Here is a 26,883-nt window from a genome sequence, read left to right as displayed (position 1 = left end):
ATTTTCCCCGAAATTCAAAACTAGATTAGATAAATGAAACCAATACACGTACTAACGAAGAATTATCTCTGGGATAAAATACACATAAAGTTGCAAAGTGTTTTACAGAAAAGTTAACAAAACATGTAAGACAGGCATCCATTCAGAGGCCGCGACCTTCCTGTTCTGAGCTGTTCGCAGGAGGCTCATGTTTGATTTCAGCCTCGGGGGGAAGGGGCGTGGCCCCCTGTGACGGGTTGGCTCTGGGGCCTGGCAGGGACAGTGACACCTCAGAATGACTCTCTGGAGAGCCCCGCTCCCCTCTCATCAACACACAGAAGACCCCTCTGCGCGCGCCCCCGCCATGGGCACCAGCCTCCTGTGCTGTGTGGCCTTCCGTCTTCTGCAGGCAGGTGAGTCTCGGGCAGGGTCCCTTTCGGGGTCCCGGCACCAAGCGTGTCCCCTGTGTCTGCAGCATCAGCTTCTCCTTCTCCACAGGTCCAGGCAATGCTGGTGTCACTCAGGACCCCAAATTCCAGGTCCTGAGGACAGGACAGAGCGTGACCCTGAAATGTGCCCAGGATCTGGACCACTACTATATGTGCTGGTACCGACAGGACCTGGGACACGGGCTGAGGCTGATCCACTACTCGTCTGCCACTGGCACCACCAACAAAGGAGACGTCCCCGACGGGTACAGCGTCTCCAGATCAAACCTCGAGGACTTCCCTCTCACGCTGGTGTCTGCCACCCCCTCCCAGACGTCTGTGTACCTCTGCGCCAGCAGTTACTCCACGGCTCTGCACGGCCAACCCCTCTCTGCACAAAAAGGCAGGGGAGGCCCTGCACCCCGGGACTCAGCAGAGCCTCTTGCAGGCTCCTAGCACCTAGAGCCCTGGAGCCCCGGTGCCAGGTGCCTGCATTGCGACCCTCAGTGTGTGGTCTCGGCCAGCCCAGACCTGACTGCACGGCCTTGCAGACGTGTGTCCACCATCACTCTCTGTCTTTCCTCTGCAGCTGCCCTGTGAGCAGAAACATGCTTCCCCAGCTCTGACCCCTGGCCCTCAGCCTGAGTCTGAGACCTCCAGGAGGGAACGTTGTTGGTAAATCACACACATCCAGATCCTCTTGTCTCTCCCCAGGCACCTCATTTCTGTTTCTCTGGAAGGTTCTACCCCCAGACTGGCCCTTACGTGCTCTCTGCTCTTTCCTGCCTTTCCCTGGTGGGGCAGGTCTCTCCCACCTCCCTGACCTCAGATTTCCAGCCCTCTCTACTCCAGCCACGCTGCTCGCCCCCTCATCTGGGTCATGTCCCTTCCCATCTCAGAGACGTCAGAAGCTATTTCCTCTGCACTGGACGCAGACCGTTCCTTCTGTGGTGATTAACTCCTGCCCATGTTCCCGTTCAAGGTCCCGCTGGGTGGTCAGGCAATTCTGGGCACACCCGTTTCCCAGGAGGATTGTGAACACGGTCGGGGTGTCTCTGTTTGAGCTTTTCCAGGTCCGGACTATGAACTTTCCCCTTGTTACTGCGGATTACGCCTCCTTCCTACTCGCAAGCGGGCCTCTGTCTTCTGTGTGTGTGTGTGATGATTACAAGTATGTTCTTCCTTACTGTCCCAACGTCTGTCCCCACAGGTCACACAGGAGCTGGAGTGTCCCAGTCCCCCAGGCACAGGGTCACAGGGACGGGCCAGGCTGTAGTTCTCAGGTGTGACCCAATTTCTGGTCATGTTTCCCTTTATTGGACTAACAGACACTGGGGCAGGCCCCAGAGCTTTTGATTTACTTTCAAAACAAGGATGCACCAGAGGCATCGGGGATGCATAATGATCGGTTCTCTGCTGAGAGACCTGAGGGCTCGAACTCCCATCTGAAGATCCAGCCAGCGGAGCCCGGGGACTCGGCCGTGTATCTCTGTGCCAGCAGCTTAATCAAACAGTGTCACACAGTCGCTTCCTTCTTTTTCACCTCATCCTTCTCTCTCCTTGCGGTTCCTAGAGACCTTAAATAGGCTGTTTTTTTGCTTTCCATTCACCAAGAAAAAAAGAGGTTGATTTGGACATCAGCTGTTCTTTGGATAGAAAGAGACCACAGGTTAACTCCTGAAATACTGCGGCTGTAAATGTTGGTGGATAGAAATCATTATGGCTCCTGTGTTCTAGGAGTCCCAGGGCCAGCTCAGTGCTCCAAGGCAAGGACCCAAAGTCCTGGACATAACAGTCTTCCATGGGACCTTCAGGGGGCTGCCCAAATGCATGGCTTTGGCTGCCTGTCTGTGCAGTGAGCAGAATCTCCTCTGCGCTTGTGGTTGGCATCTGGAAAGTTTTCAACTACCTCCTGGGGCATATTCTTTCTTCTAAAGCCTCTTCTGTCCCTGTCACACTGGAAGTTTTCCACAACACAGCATCAAGACTTCTCTTCCTGTTTTAAGTAAAATCCTTACTACTTTTGTGCCAGTTAATTGACAAACACAACGTTGAAAACAACAAGACTTCATTTCCTCTGCCTCATTTCAGCAGCCCACTTTATTTTGTTTTCATGTTTTCACTGCTCCTGTCCTGACAGTTACACTAGAGCATACTTTTACAACCTCTCCAGTTTCATCTCGATTCCCTGAGTAAATCTGTTCTCGAGAGACTGTTTTATTTCATGCCCTAGCCTTTCAATTTGAAATAATTTCCCTGAAATCTTTACCTTATTTTCTAATGCCCCATTCCTTTTTATGTATTTGCTATATTATATATTGTTAGAGATATTCGTTATAAGTATAAACACCTATATTGTAAATAACATATTCCATCCATCTGTGCGCGAAGCTGCAGTTTGAATGTATGAAATCTAAGGTCAGAGTGTATATGATTATGGATAATGTCTTCTGGGAGTCCTAAGAGATAACCCAGCTCCGAGACTGGGATTGAATGTCATGGCCATAGTAGGGGCTCCCTGAGCCTTGCATAGCAGGTAAGGGGAGTGTCAGTTGCCCCAAATCCACTTATCAGAAATTGTAGTGGCTCAGGACACCAAATGTCTTTCCCCAGGGACTGAGCATCCATGGGAGGGAATTTTGCTGGTCTTTAATTGTGGCATCAGCAAAGCTCCCCTTGCTCTGTTGCCCTGTGCCTCTGGGGAGTGAGGAAAGCCAGGGCACACATGGGAATTCCCTGCTCTTGGAATCCCATTCCAAGGACTCCCTTTCTAGACTTCATCTTCAATTTTTTTTTTCCATTTTTTCCCCATTTTTGCCACATGAACGTGGCAGATTCAGCTTCCTTATAATACTATTTTGTACCGATGTTTTCACATCTCCTAACTCCTCTGCTTCTTCCAGAATCATCTCTTCCCTCCCTGCTGCTCAAATCAGCAGAAGCACATTGTACAACTTTTCATTTAGTGGAGACTGTCCCTTGCTGGTCTTAATTCCATCCATCCTTATTTCCCCATCAGATACTGTTTCCTCCGTGATTGCTTAATGCCTTGTAAGATGTTCTTATTTTTCTTACATTCCAATTTTACTTTTTATTCGTACACATTTGACCCCATCTCGAAGGTAATTTCATTATCTTCCCAGTCCTTTGCTAATCTATATTTTGGAGTTAACATTGATTGTCTTTTATTTTCTTCAGCATTTTTGTTTATCTTTTGTAATGAAGGTAAAAGAATCTCCTTACACTTCAACGTCTGTGTTTTTCTTCCTACTTTAAACATTAGTTTAAAGTAAACATTAGTTTAACTAAACATTAGTTCCTTTAATTTCTCCCATTCTATCCCTCTCCCTTTCAGAAGATAATTTTAAGGGGGAAGAACTCAGTTGGCCTATAACTGCCAGATAATGCGATAGTGGTTAAGCAGAATGAGGGTGGCCTATTAAGCATGATAAATCAAAGGAATAGTTTGGGTTAGAACTGGTGATGGGATTAGGGTTGAAGGAAGTTGAGTACAAAAGGTGATCATGCAGACACTTCCCAGCACCCCTTGGGCCACTGCAGAAGAAACAATGATGAAACTTCAGGTATTGGCCACAAGATGGCACTATGACGCCACCGAGATCTAAGGGGCTCTGGGCAGAGTCTGGGAGAGCAGCCTGGGAGGAAAAGGGTTAAGAAAAACTTAGGCGTGGATCCACTACTCGACAGCTGTTGAAGAAGTTTTCCGCTATTGCCAAACTACCTACAGCTATGGAAGAAGTGGGAGGTCCCTCTAAACTGTAATGAGATCCACAGTTGAAGGATTTGGGCGAAGCAGCTTTGATGTCGGGGGCAGGTGCAGACAAGGAGCAACTGTGTCAGAGGAATAGGGAAACCCAGGGGGTGGAGTGCACCCAAAAGTCAGTGCATCGCAACCCCACTCCATCTCCCCTGCAGGCATGCTAAGCAACGTGTAGGAGAGGAGACGCTGACCTCACCTGAGCCAAGTCACAGGGGGTCCTCCCGGGGCCGGGAGAATCTGCAGGGGTAGGAGGAGTGACGTCCCAGGCAGACCCACCTGGCCATTGAAGAAGAGCCCCCCAGCTCCCTCTCTCAGGCCTGTGGATCAGAGCATTTAGCGGGGACGACCCTCTTCTCGCCCTCACCTTGCCATGAGCCCCAACCTCTTTTGTGTGATTCTTTGTCTGCTGGTGGCAGGTGAGTTCGGAACTCGGCTGAAACCTCTGCTGTGGGTTTGCAGAGTCCCAGCTCCAAGGCTTTCCCTTTCCTTTGCAGATCCAGGTTACTCATTGAGCCTCATCTTTACTGTGTGTCTGCCTCTTCAACAGGTCCCGTGGATGCAGCAGTCACCCAGAAGCCAAGATACCATATTATACGAGCAGGAAACAAGATGGTCCTGGAATGTTCTCAGCATATGAACCATCTGGGAATGTTCTGGTATCGGCAAGATCCGGGACAGGGGCCAAGGCTGATCCATTATTCGAATGGCGTCGGCAGCACTGGCGAAGGGGACATCACGGAAGGGTACAGTGTCTCCCGGAACAAGACTGAACATTTCCCCCTGACCCTGGAGTCGGCCAGCACCAACGAGACCTCCTTGTACCTCTGTGCCAGCAGTGAATCCACAGCATGGCACGGTCACCGCTCTCCGCACAAAAACCTCAGCCGCAGGCGTGAGGCGGACACTTCTTCCTGAGGCCACGTCTCACCAGGGGAGAAAAACTGCTCATTCTGAAGCTCTCACCAGACTTGTGTGAACTGAGGTCCATCAGCGTAAGGGGTGTCTGTGTGTGTGTGTGTGTGTGTGTGTGTGTGTGTGTGTGTGCGCTCTAATTTGAAAAGACACATGACCCCAATGTTCACTGCAGCACTATTTACAATAGCCAAGACATGGAAGCAACCTAAATGTCCACCGACAGCTGAATGGATAAAGAAGATGTGGTGCATATACACAATGGAATATTACTCAGCCATTAAAAAAATGAAATGATGTCATTTGCAGCAATATGGATGGACGCAGAGATTATCATACAAAGTGAAGTCAGACAGAGAAAGACAAATATCATATGACATCACTTATACATGGAATCTAAAAAAGGATATAAATGAACTTATTTACAAAAGAGAAATAGACTCACAGACATGGAAAACAAACTTATGGTTACCAGAGGGGATAGGAGGGTTGGGGGCGGGGTGAGATAAATTAGGAGTTTGGGATTAACAGATACACACGACTATGTATAAAATAGACAAACAACAAGGACCAACTGTATAGTACAGGGAACTATATGCAATGGCTTGTAATAACCTATAATGGAAAAGAATCTGAAAAAGATTATATGTATGCATATATAACTGAATCATTTTGCTGAACACCTGAAGCTAACACAACATTGTAAATTAATTATACTTCAATTTAAAAATGGTTAAAAAAAAGTAAATGCAAATAGCACTTAGTGTTACGTCACTCAATTCAGAATATTCTGGTAATTGAATAAAGCAGAGGAACAGCAGCATCTAACATGAAATTTATATTTCACTTTCTTTTTCAGTGCAGAACTAAGCGGAAAGCAGCCGTGCCGCTTTAAATTCCCTGAGTGATCTGGGGCTCTCCAAGCTTGAAACTGTTACACAAAGTTGCCTGGGGCTCATTGAATACCAAGCAAGAATTCTTTGGAGAAAAACAATTCTCAATAACAAATTATGAAACACATAAGTAAACAAACCACTTAGGGGAAATGTTAGTAGATGCATCAAACAGCAGCATTAAACCCTGAGATGATCAACTGTAGAATTATCCAAAAAAAGATGACAAACTGAGTCTCTCCTGTGGGCATAGGGCAGTATTTTGCATCTTCTGAGGTTATGAGGTCTTTTGAGGTCACTGAGAACTTCTCACGTTCTCAATATTTTATGCCTGTGACTGTTCTCATCTTCTCTTACTTGTGTGTGATTCATTTCTAAGTTGAACTACATGCATAAAATTGTATATGATTCCCATCTTTTAGGCAATTTGTAAATTAAGAAAGAACCTCATTTTTATCATCCTTTTGGCTTGGATTAAAATCTTTGAGCTTTTCAATTTTTTTTTTTCTTGCAAAATATTACAAAGTGATATTGGCAACAATTTATTCTCCCCCCCAGCCTGTATCCCTCCTCAGCTTCTTACAGGTAGAAGTCCACACACAAGAGCAGGGTTTCTTCACGTGGGATCCAGTAAGTCCAAGTCTGGGGGTCCACAGTTGGGCTTCACAGGAAGGGCAAACCCCATGTGCTGCTCACCCCTTGACCTGCTGTGCCATGTACACCCTGGGTTGGGGGAGCGCTGGCTGACCCAGGACCTGCTTGCAGACAAGGAAGCAGGCTGCCTGCTTGCTGGGCAAAAACTCAACTCACTAATTGGCCGACCTGCTGAAAGTCTAAATGGTGAAACTGACGAATGACCAATTTTGCCAAAGTATGGCCTTTACAGCAGTTCAGGATGCTTGGAATGATTTCAACAGACTTTGAGGATTTTTTTATTGTTGTTGAAGTTTTTGTTTGGCTACAGCTTTCCTTCAGCCATTGATCCTCTGCTATTTCTGAGCAAACTTGTCAGTCCAGCTTATTTTGAGGTCAAATTTGGATGTTGTATACTTCAGTCGCTGAGAACTTCTCATGTTCTCAATATTTTATGCATGGAATTGTTCCTGTCTTATTTGTGTGTGATTAGTTTCTAAGGTGTACTACGTGGAATACAAGCAATGAAATTGTACGTGACTCCCGTCTCCTGTGTAATTGTTTATTTATGTTTTAGTCATACTTTATTTAAGGTGTAAATAGGGAGAAAAATGCTCAGATTAATACACGTATTGCTTGGTAAATTTTGACAAAGTCATACACCAGTGCAACCATGACCGAAGTCAAGATAAAGAACATTTCCACCACCCAAGAAAATTTCCTCATGCCTCTTCCCAATCAGTTTACTTCCCAGAGCTAACCACTTTTCTGACTTTTATGACTATAGTTTTGTCTATTCTTGAACTTCATATAAGTGGAACCACATAGGAAATACTCTGTTTTATTGACTTCTTGTTCTCAAAATTATTATTTCTGAAATGTACTCATGTTGTTGTGTTTATCAGTACTTTTTTCTTTATAATACTGAGTAGTATTCCATTGTATATTACAATTTGTTTATCCATCCTCCTATAGATGGATGAATAGGTTGCTCCAGTTTTCAACTATTATGAATAAAACTGCGCTGAATATTCTTGTACAAGTCTTTGTGGGTAAAAGCATTCATTTCTCTTAGGTATAAACATGAGTAGAACTATTGATTCATAGGGTAGAGGCATATTTGACTTTATTAGAAGCAGTTGAATAGTTTTCCAAAGTGGCTGCACCAATTTACAACACCAAGGGGTGGGGGTTCCCTTGGCACCCCGTTCACACCAGCATTTGGTGTTCTTTTTATTGTTAGCCATTCTATTGGGTTTGTAGTGGTGTCTCATTTACACTTCACTGATCAGTAATGATATTTACTTTTTTCATATCTTCCTATCTCCTCTTATAAGGTGCCTGCTTTTGAATTTCTCCATCTTTAAAAATCAGGTTGTCTTTATATTATTGATCTGTAAGGGATATTTTAATATTCTAGATAGGAGTCTTTTGACCATTACATAGCCTGAGTTGGTCTTCTCCCACAGTGGCTTGCCTTTTCACTTTTTTAATGTTGACTTTGGTTAATTGAAGATTTAAATTTTTATAAAGTCTAACTTAACAGTTTTTTCTTTTACACTTGGTGCTCTTTGCCTACCCCAAAGTTATGAGCCTTTTCTTTCTATTTCTTGCTCCAGTTCTTCACTTTAATAACATCATCCCTTGTTCCTTGCCATCAGCTGGAAAGGACCCACCTCCAAATTCATGAGTTAATCATCCCACTCTGCCCACAGCTTCCTATCCTACCACACCTGTTCTTTGACATTACCGGGATCTCCTATCCATTGGTAACTATTCTTTCTTTCTTCCTATTCCTTAGGGTCCTTCCATATTTTCATCACCTCCTGATAGAGTAGAATTGATGATGTTATAATACATTCTCTTAACTCTATCTTGCAAATATTCATTCTTTTACCATGATCTTCTTAGGTTGCCCTCACATTACAGAAACCCAAACCTGAGTGAATGCATTGATCTCTCTTTTTCAGGGCAGCAGCTGAGAGCTGTCAGAATAAATCACACCTGCACAAACTGGTATCTAGCATGATAAATCGAGTCACTAACCTTACCTGCCTTTACATCTCTGTTTTGAGATTCCAATTAGCTCACTCTCTCACTCAACAGAACATTATCTCAAATATTTCAAACACTTCCCACTCTCTGTAAAATTTGCCCTCTTCTTCCCTTCTTGCCTCTTAAATCAAAGGTGATCCCTGCAGTGGAGGGCAGTGCCCACTGAGGGGGATCAGAGAGAGTGTCCTGAGGAGGGATCTGCGTGGAGCCCCAAGTTCTCCACTGTGTATGTGAAGAAACACACCCTGCTGTAGACTTCCCTGGGTAGGAGTAGCTGAGGAAGGGAGTCATACTTCCCTGGATCCTCTTCAGATTCTATGTCCTCAAGTCATACTATTTATTTTCACATTGCATATTTCTCTCTGCTTCTGCTGACTGTCTCAGCAGTGCTAATTGCAGAATGTTAGAAATTTTGTTACTGCTAATTGCAGAAAGTTGGAACTTTTATCATTGCTAATTGCAGACAGTTAGAACTTCTGTTACTGCTAACTGCAGAATGTTAGGACTTTTGTTACTCTTTAAAAAGGCCCAATGCATTTTCCAAGCTCGTTTTTCCTTTTTTCCCTGGCTACATCTACTGTCTACTCCACAGGGTGCTGGGAGGGTTGAGGAGGACCAATGAAGAACCTATTTATAAAGGTGAGACAGGGTTTAGGGAGACTGGTAAGGGAAGAGAAGGGTCTTAGGACAGCATAAATGGGTGGCTCTTATTCCCATTGGCCTGAAAGGAGTAGGGGAGTGGTTCCCTGGGCAGTTGGCTGCTGTAATTTAGGGAACTGGCTGCCTTCCAGGTGCTGCAGCCTTTGGTAAGAAAGAGTAGCTAGGATGAAATGTAATGGGGAGAAGGAAGCCAAAGGGTACATTTTTTTTTTTTTTATAAGTTGTTGCAAATATTTCCTGGTTCCGGCCAGACTCCAGAGGGGATGTGTTAATTACTTCTTTTTTTTTTTTTTTAATTAATCAACTTATCTATTTATTTTTGGCTGTGCTGGGTCCCCGTTTCTGCGCGAGGGCCCTCCCCAGTTGCGGCAAGCGGGGGCCACTCCTCATCGTGGCGTGCGGGCCCCCCACTATCGTGGCCTCCCCTGTTACGGAGAACAGGCTCCAGACACGCAGGCTCAGTAGTTGTGGCTCACGGGCCCAGTTGCTCCACAGCATGTGGCATGCTCCCAGACCAGGGCTCGAACCCGCGTCCCCCACACTAGCAGGCAGACTCCCAACCACTGTGCCACCAGGGAAGCCCCAAAAGGGTACATATTTATCATAAACCAGGACAGTGGTGCCCTGTCTCCCTTCACTCGCCTGCCATTATGTCCCATAAACAAAACTCAATCTAGAGGAAGCCCAGTTACTATAATCTGTAAAGGTCAGCCTCACAGGGCAAGGTGAGTCTGGAGGGATAAACAGAAACTCTCCAGAATGCTACACTGAAGATGGGCTTGAGGGCAGTAAACCCCAAGTTGACTAGGTCTGTGCCACGAGCCCATAAAGGCAGAAATTCGTTTCTGGAGAATCTTCACTCCCAAGAATTTATAGCCAACCCAGGCCCCCTTCGGACCCAGTCAGATGGACTAAATCTTGGTGTCTCTGCATCACTGGCCGCTCAGGGTGAGGGCTGGGAATGCTGCCCGGAAAAGGAAAATATCAACACAAAGCTTGGTTTGAGCCCAGCATCACAGAGATGAGGAGCGCAGGACCTCGGGAAGCCTGCAGGGGGAGGACAACAGGGAGGGGCCATCACAGGGTAATCCTCCAATCAGGGAGAGCGAAGCCGGAGCTCAGCTCTCACCCAGGAGGACCAGAAGGTGAGCGCCAGGCGCTCACTGCCCGCCCCGCGTGCCCTGGGCTCCAGCCTCCTTCCCTGGGTGACGCTTTATCTCCTGGAAGCAGGTAAGTCCTGTGAACAGACATTATCGCCTTTCTGAGCTTCCCGACTCCTGAATCCTCCACCTCCCCTTGGGGATAACCATCAAGCTCTCTCCGGTGCTCATTTTATGTCTGTGTTTCCCACAGGCCCGTTGGAGTCTGGAGTCACCCAAACTCCGAGACACGTGATCAAAACAACAGGACAGACAGTGACACTGAGGTGTTCCCCTATGTCTGGGCACCGCAGTGTGTCTTGGTACCAACAGGCCCTGGGTCAGGGCCCCCAGTTCCTCTTTGAGTTTTATGAAAATATGCAGAGAGCAAAAGGAAACTTCCCGGGTCGATTCTCTCAGCACAGCAGTTCCGTGATGCTCGCTCAGAGCTGAACGTGAGCTCCTTGGAGCTGAGCGTCTTGGCCCTGCACCTGTGTCCCCGCAGCTTCGCACAGCCCTGCTGAGTCACCCGCGTTCTGTGCAAACCTCCCTGCCTTGCCTTGAGCACTGAGAGAGCGTGCAGCCTCCTGCCCAGGTTTCCCTCCTGCAAGGGATGTTTTCAGCCGTTTCAAATCCACTTCCTGTTATCTGCTGAGCCCAGAGCACTGCCAGCGAACAGAACCCAGGTTGACCTGTGTGCACTGAATGTTTCCATGTCTCCCAGCAGCAGCCAAGTCAATAGAAGGGGGGCAACTGAGCCCTTAACGTGTGCTAGATTCTCTGTACATATCATACTCTTTAAAGCTTTGCAGCAATCGTGCAAATCCAATATTCTTAGGCCCACTGTACAGATAAAAGAGCTCAGGGACATTAAATCATTTTCCCAGTGTCTCACGGTTTAGAAGAAGCAGAACCGGGAAACCAACATGACTGTGTACAAAGTCCACACTCCCTCCACAGACCAGCTGCCCCACCATTAGCCGCTGCATCCCGGTCAGTGAGAACAGAGGCCCGGCCGTGCCTTCGTGTGTCCCGCTGGACAGCAGTGGAAAGCTCATACATCATCAGAGTTGTTACTATGGCCTCCTCCTTGGCAACACTGAGGACCATATGATTTCACACTGATTCGTTATCATTTGTAGGCAGCCCTCACACCTTTTCTCAGTCTGTAGCTTACGTTTTCAGTTTTCTACAGTGTGTTTTGATGGACAAGACTTTAATGCAACTGACATTATAGTTTTCTCTGTGTCTCAACCAAACAAATTCTCCCTCAGATAAGTACCTGGAAATATTTTTCTTAATGTATTTGAGTAAAATTTAAATTTTACTTTTCATGAGTAAGAATAAAATATACCTGAAATATATTTTCATGTAAGGAATGAAGTAGAGATCTGGGACTATAAGGAAGGGATGTCGCTCAGTGCAGAAGGACTAGCCTGTAAAAAGATCCCTAGGTTGGAAAAGAACACGGTGCATACGAGGAAAAAACTGAGTTTAGATAGGTGTGCCTGGTACAGAGAGAGCAGAGCTGATGGTGAAGAGACAGGTGGGGGGCAAAAAAATGTAGGACCTTATAGGGCTATTGCCCCATAGAAGAAAGGCAGCCAGGAGCAGGGACCATGTGAGTGAAGGTTTATGGCTGTCATTTGAGGGGTAGTAGAGGGTGGGGGAGGGGCAGAGGGTAGATGAAGGAGACACTGGCTGGTAGGACAGTGACATCACTGATTGGTTTCATCAGTGACACCACTGAGAGCCATGTCTTGTTTCCCCAACACACAAGCTGGGGCAGGCGAGTCCTCCAAAGCCCTTCCCTGGGCTCGCCAAGCTCTAACGAAGCCTTTCCTCATGTCTAAATCATTGGGGTCCTTCTTTGGCATCGTCTGCAGTTTCGGCTTTCCTCGATCACAGATGTCATGGATGCTGGAACTCCCCAGACCTCAAGATAACAAGGACACGACAGAAAGTGACATTGAGATGTCCGTGATTGTTGTCCTCAGGTAATGTGTATCAACAGAACTTGAAACTGGGGCTCAGGCTGATATAGTACAGCCTGCACAAAGGAGGAATCTCCCAATGGGTCTGCGACTTTCCCTCGCAGCCAAAAATGTCATCCTAGCGGGGGACCCTCAGAGGCCGCGAGTCCTGTGCTGGGAGTCCTCTGAGGTCCGTGTCAGCTGGGCCAGCATCACGATTTGAGGGCACTCAGCCTTCTCTTCCACGGCCCCTCTTCTGCGGCTCTCCCATCAGAGCTACTACAGCTCTGGACTTTCAGAGGAATTCCTCCTACCCAGCTGCTTGCAGGAAGGAAACTGTGCTTGAAATTGGATACAAACAGACACCCTTGACGCCACAGGTCCATATTCTTTTCTCTGCTGGACTTTTATGAGTCTGTCTCTCCCACACCATTTTCATTTCAGTCATAAGCTTTTATCCATGTTGTGTGCACTCCTGGCTGTCCTTCCCCTACCCCCGAGCCCTCATCTCTGCTTCAACCCTACTGGCTTCAGTTCAGTCCATTCCTTCTCTGCACCCTGCTCCTCCCTCTGGAAGGCTTGCCTGCTCGCAGGCTCTGTCTCTCTGCCAACACAGGTCTCTCCTCTTCTGTTCTCTTTGCTCCAGATCTCAGCTTGACCATCACCTTCTTAGAAAAGCATCCCTTCTCGATATTACCAGCTCAGGTCCCCTTGTTATAAGGGCTCATAACTTATACTATTCAGTAACATTTAGCACAGTTGTCATTTTACATGAATTTGTGCGACTAACAGAAACCCCTTTCACTCTCTATAAATCTCACATTGTAGTGGCCATGGATGTTTTTGTTCCCTGTGTTATTTCCAACACCAACAGTAGTTGTCCAGGTACCAGTGGACAGTCTTTAGGGAATGAATGAATCACGGAAGACCACCTGGTTCCCACGTAGGCTATCCCAGAAGTCTGGCTACATCGATGGGGACCTTCCATCCCTTTGTCTCCTGAGATCAGGTGAGTCCTGGGAGCAGAAGAGAAATCCCTACCGTGGGCCTGTGTCACCGGGTCCCAAGGCTTTCTGCAGTTTTGTGTCTTCCCATCAGCTTGCTCAACTTGTCTCTTCCTTCAGTCTCCTTCCCTTAAAGGCCCATGGATTTTGGAGTCTCCCAAACATGGGCTACCTCTTCACTGGCGGAATGATCAGAAACAGAGAGTCAAAAACTAGTATTAAGAGTTGATGGAGAAGGAAACAATAATGGCTTCTCTATTATGTGAGGGAAGGTCTTCCCCAGGCACAAATCCCTCTTGGATAAATTAGAGGCCACGAGGCCTGATACATTGAACCGTGTCGTGGATGTCCACTTCCATGGATCGTTGGGCAACGCCAGAGACACAGAGCTGCGGGTCTCTCACCCCCAAACCCCAGCTTCAGCCCACACCCTGCCTGTGGGGCAGGATGCAGGGCAGTGCCCTTTCCAGCTCTCCCTCCTCGGCCCTTTGGGAAATGCTGTTTGTGACAGCAAAGGCTCCATTTATAGAGGGAAGCCATGCGTTAGTCCTTGAAGAATTGTGTGAGTCTTTCTGGGCGGAAATAATCAAATATACAATTGCCTAGCATGGCCCAAGGATAGACCAGAGCCCCGGTTTTGCCTGAATGATTCACATCAATGCTTTAGAGACTAATGCAGCTTCATCTCCTTAGGCAATGAAGACCAAAAATAGACTACTTATTTCAAAGAGTCAAACCTTAGAAAGACTGGAGTTAGAACATGTTCCCTGGGGACAGCGTCCCTCACCCATTTGAGAAAGCTGTGAGCTGTTGATGAACACTGGAATAACGCCACACCCGACACTGGAATCAACAATACTGCTACCTGAATTAGAAGTAAAAGATGAGCATTTCTAGAGCCTGTGAAAATGTAACTTATTTTTATTGAGTTTGAAAATGCAGGCCCTAGGAGGCGCTCATTTACCTTCCTTTTCAAATAAGGGGATTATTCAAGGCTTGTTCTAGAATGAGGGGTCAGAGCCTCCACTTCCAGTGGTGGCCGTTCTTGCAGAGGTAGAAGCCACATTAATCCACAGTCAACACAAACTGAAGTCACCATCGACCTCACCGCTCACCCAGCTCACCGGTCAGGGGCCATTATATAATGTGGCATATATATATATATATATATATATATATATATATATATATATATACCACATCTTCTTTATCCATTCATCTGTTGATGGGCACTTGGGTTGCTTCCATGCCTTGTATATAGTGCTAAGCTATGTTTTATAATAAAAAAAGCATTAACAATTTATAAGGAAAATGTTAAATGTTAATAATCCTCCTCCCTCTCCAAACACACCCCTATCCAATCCCACCTTTAGGGGTGTGTTTCTTACCTTCTTCTCTATGCTCATGCAAACCTGTCTACCCAAATACCCCTACAAAAGCGGTGCCACCTGTACACATTAACTGCAACTTGCAGTTAGTCTTAGTCTACTTTTTTTTCTTAGTCTACTTTGGACTTTATTTTTCTCTTAGTCTACTTTGGACTTTATTTTTTCAGATCGGTAGATAGAGGTCTAACTTGCTTCTATTAGCTGCTTCATATCGCATAATGGGTATAGACAGGTAAGTTAATGGCCTCGTGCGTGGTCTCAGAGTTGATAAATGATGGAACCAGATTACAAACGACAGTCTGGTTACATCTGTGTGGGAGGCCCTGGGAGCCTGGGGGTTTTCAGTCTGCAGGTAGGAGGGTCCGTGTGTGTCCTACACCGCTGCAGGTAAGAGCATCATGATATTGGCAGAAGAGAAGTTCTAGAGATGCCTGATCAGGGCTTAGCCCCAGAAAAGCTGAGATTTGAGCAAATTATTCCAATCCCAAGATGCATCACAGATACGACTGTGATTTAGGGAAGGGACCTTTGTGCGAAGCTATTATTAAAATGAGAAAGGGGGGGAGAGAGGCAACTAAGTGGTCGCTTCACACGTGTGAAATGTAGAGGAACACAGTGTTAACTAAACTCCAAGCTGGTTCTGATCAGTTTTGCTTTTTAAGGGGGTGGAAAGGGGATAATTTATTTCAAATGTGAAGTTACCAGCTGTACGGCTCCTTTTCCCTGGGAAGGCTGGTGACGAAGAGAGAAGTGGTGAGGCTGGGGGCCACAGTTTACCTGTTCAATGGGGCACACTAATAAAACAGGCAGTGCCCAAAGAGACTCTCAGGGGCCGGAAACAGGTCAATTTTCCTGCTTAATCAGGTTGGAGGAATCCCATCTTCTTCTGGAAAGGATCGTGAGGCTTGTTCCTTTTCTGAAGGGAGCCACCAATCAGGTTTTGAGAGTTAGCCTAGGAATGAAAATGAGAAATGAATTACTCATAATGCGGCCTGTTAGGAGTCCCAAGGATCAGTTCAACCCCCCACCGTGTTTTTATTGTATGACTCTCACCCGAATGTTAAAGGTAAAACAGTTCTGACTCCTCAAGGTAAGGTTCTGTAACATTTATTTATTTTAGAAGTGACTTAGAAACACAGGAGGCACCACGATAGGGGGCTGAGGACAAAAACTGTATGGAGATTCATGAATTAATAAAGGGAACTGTTTTTGTTTTAACCTGCAGAATTACTAGAAGATTTGAACTTAGATCAGTACACACCAGAGGCGCCGTTTCATCCCTTGCCCAGAGCTGTGAGTTCAGACTGCCTTTGGGACAAAGACGTGGCGATTCCACCATCCACCCCACCCCAACACACACACACATAGCCCACTCCTGCCCAGATCATGCATAGGACCAGGCGAATGCAGGAACGAGGTCAGAAATAGGAGGCTCAGCTGGAGTTGATAAAATCAGCATTTCCTACCTCAAATGTGAAGTGCTGTTGAAGCATCCAGGTGGAAATGTCCAGCTGATGATGAGAAAAGAAGGAGAGAAGCACGAAGGCCAGGTAGGGAGTTGGGATTCAGGGCCCGGGACACTGGGGTGACAGAAAGGAGTCTAACAGAGTCAGTGCCTATTTAAACCCACTTCTGAATTTCCATTTTTCATTAATTCTATGCCTTACAAGTTTTCACCTTTTAATGTTTCTGATTATGACTGACAGTCATTTTTTTCTTTCTTAATGGTACATAATAGAATGGTGCATCTCCGCATTGCAGGCATCTTAGATATACTTAATTAATCCGGAGGCTCAGTGATGTCACCATGGGAACTGCCCTGTGGGGACAAGGACGCCCCTCCTCCTCTGCTCATGCTCACAAGGACCCTGAGCTGGTGAACCTCCCACTGCCGCCCTGACCCTGCCATGGGCTCCAGGCTCCTCTGCTGGGCGACCTTCTGTCTCCTGGGGGCAGGTGAGTCCTCAGCAAACCAAGCAGTTCTGTGTGTGTGTGTGTGTGTGTGTGTGTGTGTGTGTGTGATGATTACATTTATCTTCTTCCTTACTGTCCCCACAGGTCACACAGGAGCTGGAGTGTCCCAGTCCCCCAGGCACAGGGTCACAGGGACAGGCCAGGCTGTAGTTCTCAGGTGTGACCCAATTTCTGGTCACCAAGTCTTTTACTGGTACTGACAGATGCTGGGGCAGGGCCCGGAGTTTCTGACTTATTTTCAGAGAAAAGGTGCACCAGACGCATCGGGGATGCCTAGTGATTGGTTCACCGCTGAGAGGCCTGAGGGCTCGTACTCGCATCTGAAGATCCAGGGGGCAGGGCCTGGGGACTCGGCCGTGTGTCTCTGTGCCAGCAGCTTAGCCACGGCGTGGCACGGTCACCTCCTTCCTGTTTACAAACCCCCGTGCTCACCTCTCCTCATAGTTCCCAGAAATCCCCATATAAAGGACTTACCCCACTCTTCCCTCAGCAGGGGGAATAAGTGGATTTGGGGCTTCAGCTGTTCTGATAGTAGGAAGTCGGAAAATAACCTTTGAAAGACTAGAGCATCTGGGTTTCTGAGATTCCTTTATACAGTTCAAGATTCTATAATTGGGATGGAATATCAGACCATAGTCTCAGGTAGAGTGAAGTATCCTCTTGTAAGACTATTTAGTTTCAGCACATTTATAATAAACTCCTCATACTGAATGTCACAAACTCAGACCACACAATGCCCAGATGTGGGCCAGCCAATGCAGAACACTGTTAAGGTCATCTGTAGCTACCAACCTTAAAAATAAATAAATTAGAATCCTTAGCAACAGCTGCCACTGAAATAAATTATCCACAGGGAACTGTCATCCACAATAATGCACGCTAATGTATGTCCATATATTGCTTTTTTATTTCTTGACAATCCTGCTGTCATTTTGTGTCTAATTTTCTTCTCTGTTTTTTAAATGGAAACTAGTTTGGCTTTCATAAAAGGTAACCCCACTTGAGAAGGTGTTAAAGGGGAGTAATTCAAAGAAGACTGGAATAAGAGTTATATCATCCATTCAGGATTCTTTGAGGTTTCCAATTTACACTCCGGTCAAGGTATATGAGCCTTTCAACTGGCACACACACACATGAACACACACACACATTCTTTGGGTTACTTTTTCACTCTCTTAGTTGTGTCCTTTGATGAGAAGAACTTCTTAATCCAAAATCAGTCCATTTTCCCCCCTCTTTGGTTTGTATTTTGTATTTTGGTGTCTAGTTTAGGAAATCTTTGCCTATTTCAAAATGATCATGTTTTCTTATATTTCCTTCTAAATTCTTTATATTTTAAACTTTTACATTAAGATCTGTAATTCAACTAGAGTTCTTTGTATATGAAATGAGAAAGAGATCAGGTTATGGTTTTCCATATAGTTATCCAATTGACCCAATATTATATGTTGAAGAGTAATACTTTCCTCACTGCTTTGTGATCTCACTTTTGTCATGTATCAGTCATTGCGTATGTGTTAGTCTGTTTTGCCATTTCTTACACAAATAGCACACTGCCTTATTTACTATAGCTTTACAATTTATCATATCAAATACTATAAAGGGAAAACCATATGATCATCTCTATAGATGCTCAAAAAAATTTTGATAAAGTCCAACATCCATTCCTGACAAAAAAACAATTAGCAAATTAGGAATAACTGGAAACTTCCTAATAAAAAGCATTTATGGAAAACCTATGGTTAATAGAACACTTTTACTGATAGACCATGATAAGTTAAAGATGCACATTGTAATCCCTAGGTCAAACACTAAAAGTAGCATAAAGAGGGGAAAAATAATCTTTTCAACAAATGGTGCTGGAAAAAAATACATATCCATGTGGAAAAATAATGCATCTCAATTTTTATCTCAGTCCATGAACCAGGAGTTGGCAAACTAAGGCCCAGAGGCCAAATATGGACTCTGCCTGTTTGTATATGGCCGAGAAGCTAACAATGGTTTTTACATTTTTAAATGGTTAAAAAATAAAAAGAATAACATTTTGTGCCAGGTGATAATTATACAAAATTCAGATTTCAGTATCCGTAAGTAAAGTTTTGTTGGAATAAAACTAAGCTCAATCATCTCCGTATTGCCTCTGGCTGCTTTTGCACTGCAATGGCAGAGTTGAGTAGTTCTGGCAGAAACTGCATGGCGTGCACAAAACCAAACATATTTACTATCTGACTCTTTACAGAGAAGGCTTGCTGCGCCTTGCCAAAAACAAAAATTAATATGAGTTGCAGCAACATTTCCAATGATCTATAAAGCTTCTGAAGTATAAAGTCTGAAAGAAAACACAGCAGATTCTCTTCATGACCTTGTAGTAGGCAAAGATTTCTAAGAGGATGAAAAATGTTCTAATTTTAAAAAGAATTATTCTTTATCAAAATTTTAAAAATTGTGTTTGTCAAAAGATACTAAGACCCAATACAATGACCCAATGCAGCCAAAAATAAATAAATAAATAAAAATTTGAACAGGATATTCAGATAAGAGAAGATATGTAAGGAGGCAGTTTCCTCTTCAAGGACTTGATGGGCTTCTTTCCCTGGCTGCTTGGAAGATGTTTTGGCTGATAGAACTCCACTGTCAGTCTCTCCAGGAATTATCTTTGGTTAAGGAGAAAGCTTTGCCCGAGGTCCCACCCCTTCCCAGGGCAACTGGCAACTGGCCCGTATCCTCTTTCCTAGAACCCTAATTGATAAGGTTTAGAATTTTTATTCCCTCTTGGAAAAATCTTTACTTCATGCCTCCCTCACTACCACGTGCTAAGGGTGAGCCCGAGACAGATAAAGAGCAAATCAGCAAGACCTGTGCCCTGCATGTCCTGGTGGATCCGGATTTCGATCCTAATTTAGGCAGTACTCGGCCTGCCTGGGCTCTGGCAATTGCGCTACTGCACAACTGGCCACTTGAGGGCACTGTGGATCCACTGAGCGAGCCTCTGTCAGCAGCATCCGGGACGGGGAGGGAGAGGGGGAGGGAGAGGAGGAGGGGGCGGGGTTAAGGGCGAGAGAGTCCTGGCTTGGTCCCTGCGTCAGGGAGATTATTTGATGAATCAGAGTCAGTGTTGGCATTTGAAGACCTCATCACAGTCTTCTCGCATTAACAAACATGCAGGTGTGTTTGTCCCAGCAGGGAACCGTGAACGTCGCCTGGCAGGGAGTAAAGGCCTCTCTGGGAGGCTACATTTAGTGAAGAGTGTGATGGGGCTTCAGTGGGGCAGCCTGGGTAATCCAAGACAGGTGTAGAGAAAGGAGCTCCTGCCCTGGGGCAATAGAGAAGCAGTGAGGGTTGATCACCTGGCCCAGCCCTGCGCAGCGTAGCTCAGCACAGCCAGCCCCACTTGCTGCATGGGTGACTAGACAGGGTGGGAAGGCCTGGATAGGCTGAGCCTGTCTGGGGGGTGCAGGGCGCCTGCGGGAGCCCACAAGGACAGGGACATCAGAACAGCGACATCACAGGTAAGCCCTCCAGAGAAAAGGGAGGATCAAACATCTGCTCTCTCACCCTGGAAACCAGAGCCCTGAGTAGGGAGAAGACCAGTTTCATACTGCCTGAGTCGCCTGGGGCACTCGGCTTCTTGGCTGTGTGGCCCACTGTCTCCTGGGGCAGATGAGTCCTGAGCTCGGGTGGGACAGCCCTGGACCCCAAAGCTTTGACTGTTGCTAGTATCAGACCCCTTCCTGTGCTAGGTATCCAGCTTCTTTCTCCTTCCTCCACGGGCTCAGTGGATGCTGGAATCATCCAGTCCCAAGGTACCTAATCAGAGGCAGTGGCGGGAGACCGTTCTGAACTGCTCTCCGATCTCTGGACACAGCAGTGTACACTGGTACTAGCGGGCTCTGGGACAGGGCCCCCCGTCCTCCTTAGTATTATGGGAAGTCACAGAGAGACAAAGGAAACATCCCTGATCACGTCTCAGCTCAGCAATTCAGTGACCACACCTCTGAGCTGAACGTGAGCTCCTCGGAGCTGGGAGACACAGCCTCGTACCTCTGTGTCTGCAGCTTAGCATAGCCCTGCAGAGTTCCTGGCTTTCTGTACACCACCCTTCCTGGCCCAGCTTCACATATAATGCGGAGAGAGAGGGGGGGCCTTAGCTAAGTTCCAGGGATGTTTCTAGTTCTTTTCTAACACGCTCTCTGCCCTGCTGAGCTCAAGCCAGAGCACTCCTGAATGTTCAGGCCCCAGGTTCCCTGAATATTCTCACCGGTCCTAGCAAAGAACAGGAGCTCCTCCTCTGTGCCAGAGCGGAGGTATTCACTCTGTGTTTTAATGTAAGATAGGCACGGGTATGTCCACTCTGTAGATAGGAAAGTTCTCAGTACACCGTATTATAGACAGCAAGCTGGCGGTCGTGGACTTTCCAAATATTTTCTATCTAAAGTATCAGAGGCAGGACCCAACCTACATCTTCATGCTTCCAAAATCAGGATTCTCCTAAAATTCCATGGGGTTTCCCGGGCCTTGGTCAATAAGATGTAGCAGAGCACTGTCTCTTCCATCTCAAGACTGGCTGAGCTGTAGTGGAAGGTCACACATCATGGTGTGTTGTTACTATAAGCTTACAGCCTGCCAGCTTCTAGGACCTATGACTTCAAGCCAGGGAATGTGTTTGTCCTGTCATAGTTCCATATGGAGTGGGACCATGATATCCCATTGTGGGTTTGGAGGAGGGCGGGTCCCCGAAGGCTGCAGCTTTCTCTCAGTCTGACCACTTTCAATCAAAAAATGTGAAATTGCTACTTCTGCCCAGGTCAGTAACTGCAGAAAACAGCTGAGGGTCACAGCTATTAAATGCACGGTGTAGTCATTCACAGACGGTGGGCACAAGTTTACTAGTGAACGCAGACTGCTTTCATTCTACCCTTTTTAGGTGAAGTTATAGAAAATTCCTTTATTTATCGTTCATTTTCTCTGTGCCATATACTTAAGTACGTTATTTCGATTAGTTTTCTTTAAGAACCACGTGAGATAGAGCGCTGTATCCACGTTACAGGTGAAAAAACTGATTGCTGGAGAGTTTCGATAACTTGCTAAAGCAGGCACAGCTAATAAATCTCAGAACTGGGACCCAAACCCACCCACGCTTTAGCTCCCCTTCTGCGTTTTGGTAGAGGTGGACATCTTCAGAATCGGAACATTGACCCAAAAGTCCCTTTCAGAAACACTGACTCTGACACAAGTTATCATCACAACATCTTTCACCTGGGAGGCTAAGGAGAAAAGAGTTCTGACTTCAGAGACCTTGGTCTGTTTTGCCTTGGACTATTCCTACCTACCTTGAGCTGGTGACTTGGAAAAGATCTGGCTGAGTTTTCCCATTTGTAAACTGAGACCAATGATACCTGTTTTGCAAGATTTTATGCAAGAAAATGAAACAAATTGCGTAATACAAAGTACAGGCTTAAGAAATCTTAGTTCCCTGTTAACTCTCTGACACAACTGTGGTCTAGCACAATTACTGACTGTGTGCAATTCTGGGATCAAAGGCAGGCAAGGATTACTTTTGCCTGAGTCACCTGTGTTCCAGACGCAAAGTCATCTGAAATGCAAATACAGTTGTCTGATAATTTATTATGTGAAACTAACTACAAAGAGTTGCCTCTTAAGGGAAAATGAAAATGGGACTCAGGACAGCCCTTCCTGTTTGATATTAAGTCTGATATGCAAGAAGGTGTGGTGCTTCCAGAAAATTCCGGCTTCCAAGCCATTAGTGGTCACACGAAAGATCTGCTAGAGGAAGGGACACTTTCACTTGAAGAGCGTCCATCAAGGAGCCTCTAGGGCTTTCCAGCACATCCTCAGCCCACCTCTGATTTCATCCTTGACTGCGGTTAAGGGTTATGTGCAAGCCTACGTCCATTTGCCCCATGCTGACAGCTCCCCTTCACATGCACGCTGGGGTTCCCTCTGCTTTCTGCCCCAGGGTCTTCTGTGATGTCATAGGAGCCCCCTTGGCCTGTATACAGGGCAGCCAGAGCTGAAGGGGTGCTAAAGCTCCTTGTGGGCCAGGAGCCAGGGGACAAAAGCTCCAGAGTCAGCATTCAGAAATAGTTCAGAGAGGCATTTCCTGGGCTTCTCAGAAGGTCCCAAAGGAATCCATCTCTGTTGCCCCAGCACAATTTCACTATGGTGCCTTATCCTGGTTTTCTCCTTCCCTGCTTCATTCTCCCTGCTCTCTGACAGTGATGGAATGATGTCACATCAGAAGACCCTTCTCGGGCTTCCTTGGTGGCCCAGTGGTTAAGAATCCGCCTGCCAATGCAGGGGACACGGGTTTGAGCCCTGGTCCGGGAAAATCCGACGTGCTGCAGAACAACTAAGCCCACGAGCCACAACTAGTGAGCCTGCGTGCCACAACTACTGAAGCCCACGTGCCTAGAGCCTGTGCTCTGCAACAAAAGAAGCCACCGCAATGAGAAGCCATGCACCACAACAAAGAGTAAACCCCGCTCACCGCAACTAGAGAAAGCCCGTGCAGAGCAACGAAGACCCAACGCAGCCAAAAATAAAATAAATAAATAAAAAGAAGACCCTTCTCTTTGGAAGAGACCACCATTTTTCTTTTCTTCATACTGCCATTCAGTCATTCAAAAAGTCTTACATAACATATATGAATGAAACTTCTCAATTCATTTTGGTTTATTTTGAATTCCCAACAGACTTACATGGTCTCTGCTCCCTTAAAGCTCTGAACCTATTGATATTTGCAACTGAATAGACTAGAGTTATGTTTACGAACGTAGAGTCGGCCTGGACTCAGATAATCATTTTTTTTCTTCAGTCATTCAACAAACACTTATTGAATGCAGAGTAGATCCAGGTTTTGGTGCGGCCTAAACCTTATCAAATGTTAGGGTGTTCTTTGAAAAAGAGAATAGAAAAAAAATTTTAAAGTCTTGGAAAGTTTCTGTGCAATTGAGAAGGCCTGAAGTTATTTTATTTTTCACTGACTTCATGGCCAGTCTATTCTTCACTACTTACCGTGTGTAGGTACTGTTCTGTACTGTTCCAGGTGCCTAGAAACACCAGTGCAAAAACAAACAAAACAAACAAAAAAAACTAAAAGCCAAAAAACAGACAAAGCTTCTAGATGAGGTGTATGTTTTCAGAAACACCAAAGTTGTGACTTGATAATTAATTAATCTAAAAATAAAAAGGAAATATTCCTGGTAAATACTTCTTTCCCTAAAAAAAATTAGAGTATTGTTGAGAATATTAATATTATAGGTAGATCATACCTTAGCATGAGAACAATCCTCAGCTTCCTAGGACTCCATGCACCCTACCCCAAAGAATGTGAGTCCTCGCTGAAAAACTCCCTTTTTTTGCACACACCCAGCCATAGTCAGTAGGCTGCTTTGCTGTGAGGCTCTTGGTCCCTGGGACAACATGGGTCCTGGGCATAGATGGGAAAGCCCTTCCCCAAGTTTGCCAGACCCCAGTCACAGGCATTTCCATGCAGTGCTACGTCAGCCTCCTTCTTGTCTCTGATTTTGGATTCCATATCCTTTCTCACTATTGTGTGATTATACAAATTACCCATCCAGGTAACATGGAGATATATAATCACAGAAATAGGGGAGCCACACACACTCACATGACCTATGTTTGAAATGACAGTATGCCCTGATATTGTCTAGCTGTAAGTCTTGCACTACAGCAATTTATGATTCAATATAATAAAATATGATTCAATCAATATTCTCTCATTTGGTGTGTATGAGACCTTCCAAATGGAGACAGAACATTTCCCTGTGACCCTGGAGGCATCACGCATGTGTACCTCTGGATGGGTCTCTCATCCTCATTGCTAATGCGCCTCCTTTCTTTTTCACAGAAAGCACGGTCACGGGGGTAAGTGGTCTAGTCCTCCATGGCCTCCTCGGAAAAAAAGGGAGGACTCTTATCCCCAAGGATATAGAGACCTGAGCACGGATAGTGGGGCTCCCAATGTAAACAATTCTTCAAATTCCAATGACTTTGACCTTGAGACTGAAAACATTCTGGATATCAGGTAGTTCTTTTTAAATGAAAAGATCACTGTTGGCTGATAGTCAATTATCCAGAGTTTAGGCAAAGGGAAAAAAAACTAGTAAAATTTTGAGCAGAGAAGTCACAAAAGTACCAGGACTGCCATGAGAATATTTCTTAGTCTACAGAAATATGAAAAATTTTAACAGCGTCCAAATAAGGAATTTTATTATGCAGAGAAGAAAAAATTTCGTTACTAAAAGGCAGGGAAAAAGCGTAGAGACATAAGATTTCTTTTTAAAGCAGACTTACTAATTCTTCCTGTTCTGAGCTGTTCAACTTTATATGTATTATTGACTTGTTCCTGTGGGAAGGGCTGTGGCAGCTGAGCTCTGCAGCTCAAGCATGTGTCAAGGACAGTGACATCACTGAGTTACTGAGAGCCCAAGTCTTTGTTTTGGCCGGGCCTCGAGGCTTGTGGGAGCTTAGTTCCCAGACCAGGGATCGAGCCCAGGCACACCACGTCAGTGAAAGTGCTGAGTCCTAACCACTGGACGGCCAAGGATTTCCCAAGAGCCCAAGTTCTGTTTCCCCAAAACAAAACTGGATGACATGAGCTTCTGTCCAGGACCGGAAAGGGTCACCAGGCTCTTCTTCTGTGTGGCTCTTTATCTTCTGTGGGCAGGTGAGTACAGGTGGGCTCCCGTCCCTGGAATTCTCAAGACCTCAATACTAGCCTTCCTCTTGGGATGACATCAGCTCTGTCTATTACAGGACCTGTGGAGGCCGGGATCACCCAGGAACCAAGATACAAGATCACGGTGACAGGAGAGACAGTGACTCTGGAATGTCACCAGACTGATAGCCATGACTATATGTACTGGTACCGACAAGACCTGGGACATGGGCTGAGGCTGATCCATTACTCCTATGGTGTTGGCATCATTGAGAAAGGAGAAATCCCTGACGGGTACAACGTCTCGAGATCAAAAACAGAGGATTTCCCCCTGACCCTGGAGTCTGTTATCCCCTCCCGGACATCTGTGTACTTCTGTGCCAGCAGTGACTCCACAGCACTGCACAGCTGCTTCCTCTCTGCACATAAAGCGTAGTTAGAAAGACTGAGGGTCGCCTGCACACGTGAGGTCTGGCCCAAACCCTCAGAAGCCCCTGTCTCCATCAAAGGCACAGAGTTCTTGCCAGCATGGGGGCTGGACGGCAGTGGGCAGTGTGACTCTCAGTGCTGAAGTCTGCCCCATGCCAGTCTTAGCCTGACTGCAGGTCAACTCAGCACTATAGCTGGCTGGTTCTCTCTTCTGAGGTCCCCTCTGCTTGCAGAAAGGAAAACGCATCTTTAGTTGAGATACGTGAAGATCCCCTTGATAATCTCGAAGGCCCACATCCTTCTCTCCCCTGTGAGCTTTGTGACGTCTTCATCTACTGCGTACCCCATCCTCTACTATCCTTCACCTTACAAGTCAGAAACCTTCACTCACTGGGACTTCCCTGGTGGTCCAGAGGTTAAGAATCTGCCTTCTAATGCAAGGGATACGGGTTCAATCTCTGGTCGGGGAACTAAGATCCCACATGCCGCGGAGCAACTAAGCCTGTGCGTCACAGCTAGAGAGCCCATGCGCCGTAACGAAAGATCCCACATGCTGCAACCAAGACATGACGCAACCAGAAATAAATAAATACATATTAAAGAAAAAAAGAAATTTTCACTCACATGGTCTCTGCTCCTGCCTGCCTTTCTTCTACTGGGCAATAGCCCTACAAGGGCCTATAAGATTTGCCTTCTGTCTGTCCCTCACCATCGTCTTGCACAAGTTTCCCCTGACTTTCCCTGCTCCAGCCACATGCATCCACATTTAGTTTTTTCCTCTTCTGTGCCATGTTCTTTGCCATCCTAAGGCTATTTCTATAGGCTATTTCTCTCACACTAAATATATATCCCTCCCTCATCTTTCTAACTCTCTACTTCATTCTTTACATGAAAATCTATTTCAGGTATACTTAATCTTAATTGTGAAGAGCAA

General features: G+C 46.0%; 5 gene segments (V, D, J or C); all 5 read left to right on the top strand.

Annotated features, from left to right (window-relative positions):
- The first annotated feature begins 343 nt into the window (after nucleotides 1-343).
- Nucleotides 344-863, top strand: LOC118901200. The segment is given in 2 exon segments: nucleotides 344-392; nucleotides 478-863. Coding segments are annotated over 2 exon segments (435 nt in total).
- A 3,695-nt stretch (nucleotides 864-4,558) lies between these two features.
- Nucleotides 4,559-5,103, top strand: LOC118901199. The segment is given in 2 exon segments: nucleotides 4,559-4,604; nucleotides 4,736-5,103. Coding segments are annotated over 2 exon segments (414 nt in total).
- A 1,743-nt stretch (nucleotides 5,104-6,846) lies between these two features.
- LOC118901198 lies at nucleotides 6,847-11,004 on the top strand. The segment is given in 3 exon segments: nucleotides 6,847-6,864; nucleotides 10,442-10,571; nucleotides 10,695-11,004. Coding segments are annotated over 3 exon segments (458 nt in total).
- A 5,748-nt stretch (nucleotides 11,005-16,752) lies between these two features.
- On the top strand, nucleotides 16,753-20,884 carry LOC118901197. The segment is given in 3 exon segments: nucleotides 16,753-16,801; nucleotides 16,904-17,205; nucleotides 20,738-20,884. Coding segments are annotated over 3 exon segments (498 nt in total).
- A 1,650-nt stretch (nucleotides 20,885-22,534) lies between these two features.
- Nucleotides 22,535-25,956, top strand: LOC118901196. The segment is given in 3 exon segments: nucleotides 22,535-22,544; nucleotides 25,419-25,529; nucleotides 25,619-25,956. Coding segments are annotated over 3 exon segments (459 nt in total).
- Nucleotides 25,957-26,883: the final 927 nt, after the last annotated feature.

The sequence above is a fragment of the Balaenoptera musculus genome, chromosome 9, assembly GCF_009873245.2.
Source record: "Balaenoptera musculus isolate JJ_BM4_2016_0621 chromosome 9, mBalMus1.pri.v3, whole genome shotgun sequence".
NCBI classification, from domain to species: Eukaryota; Metazoa; Chordata; class Mammalia; order Artiodactyla; family Balaenopteridae; genus Balaenoptera; species Balaenoptera musculus.
Note: the sequence above shows the minus strand (reverse complement) of the source record. Positions and strands in the feature narration are given on the sequence as shown.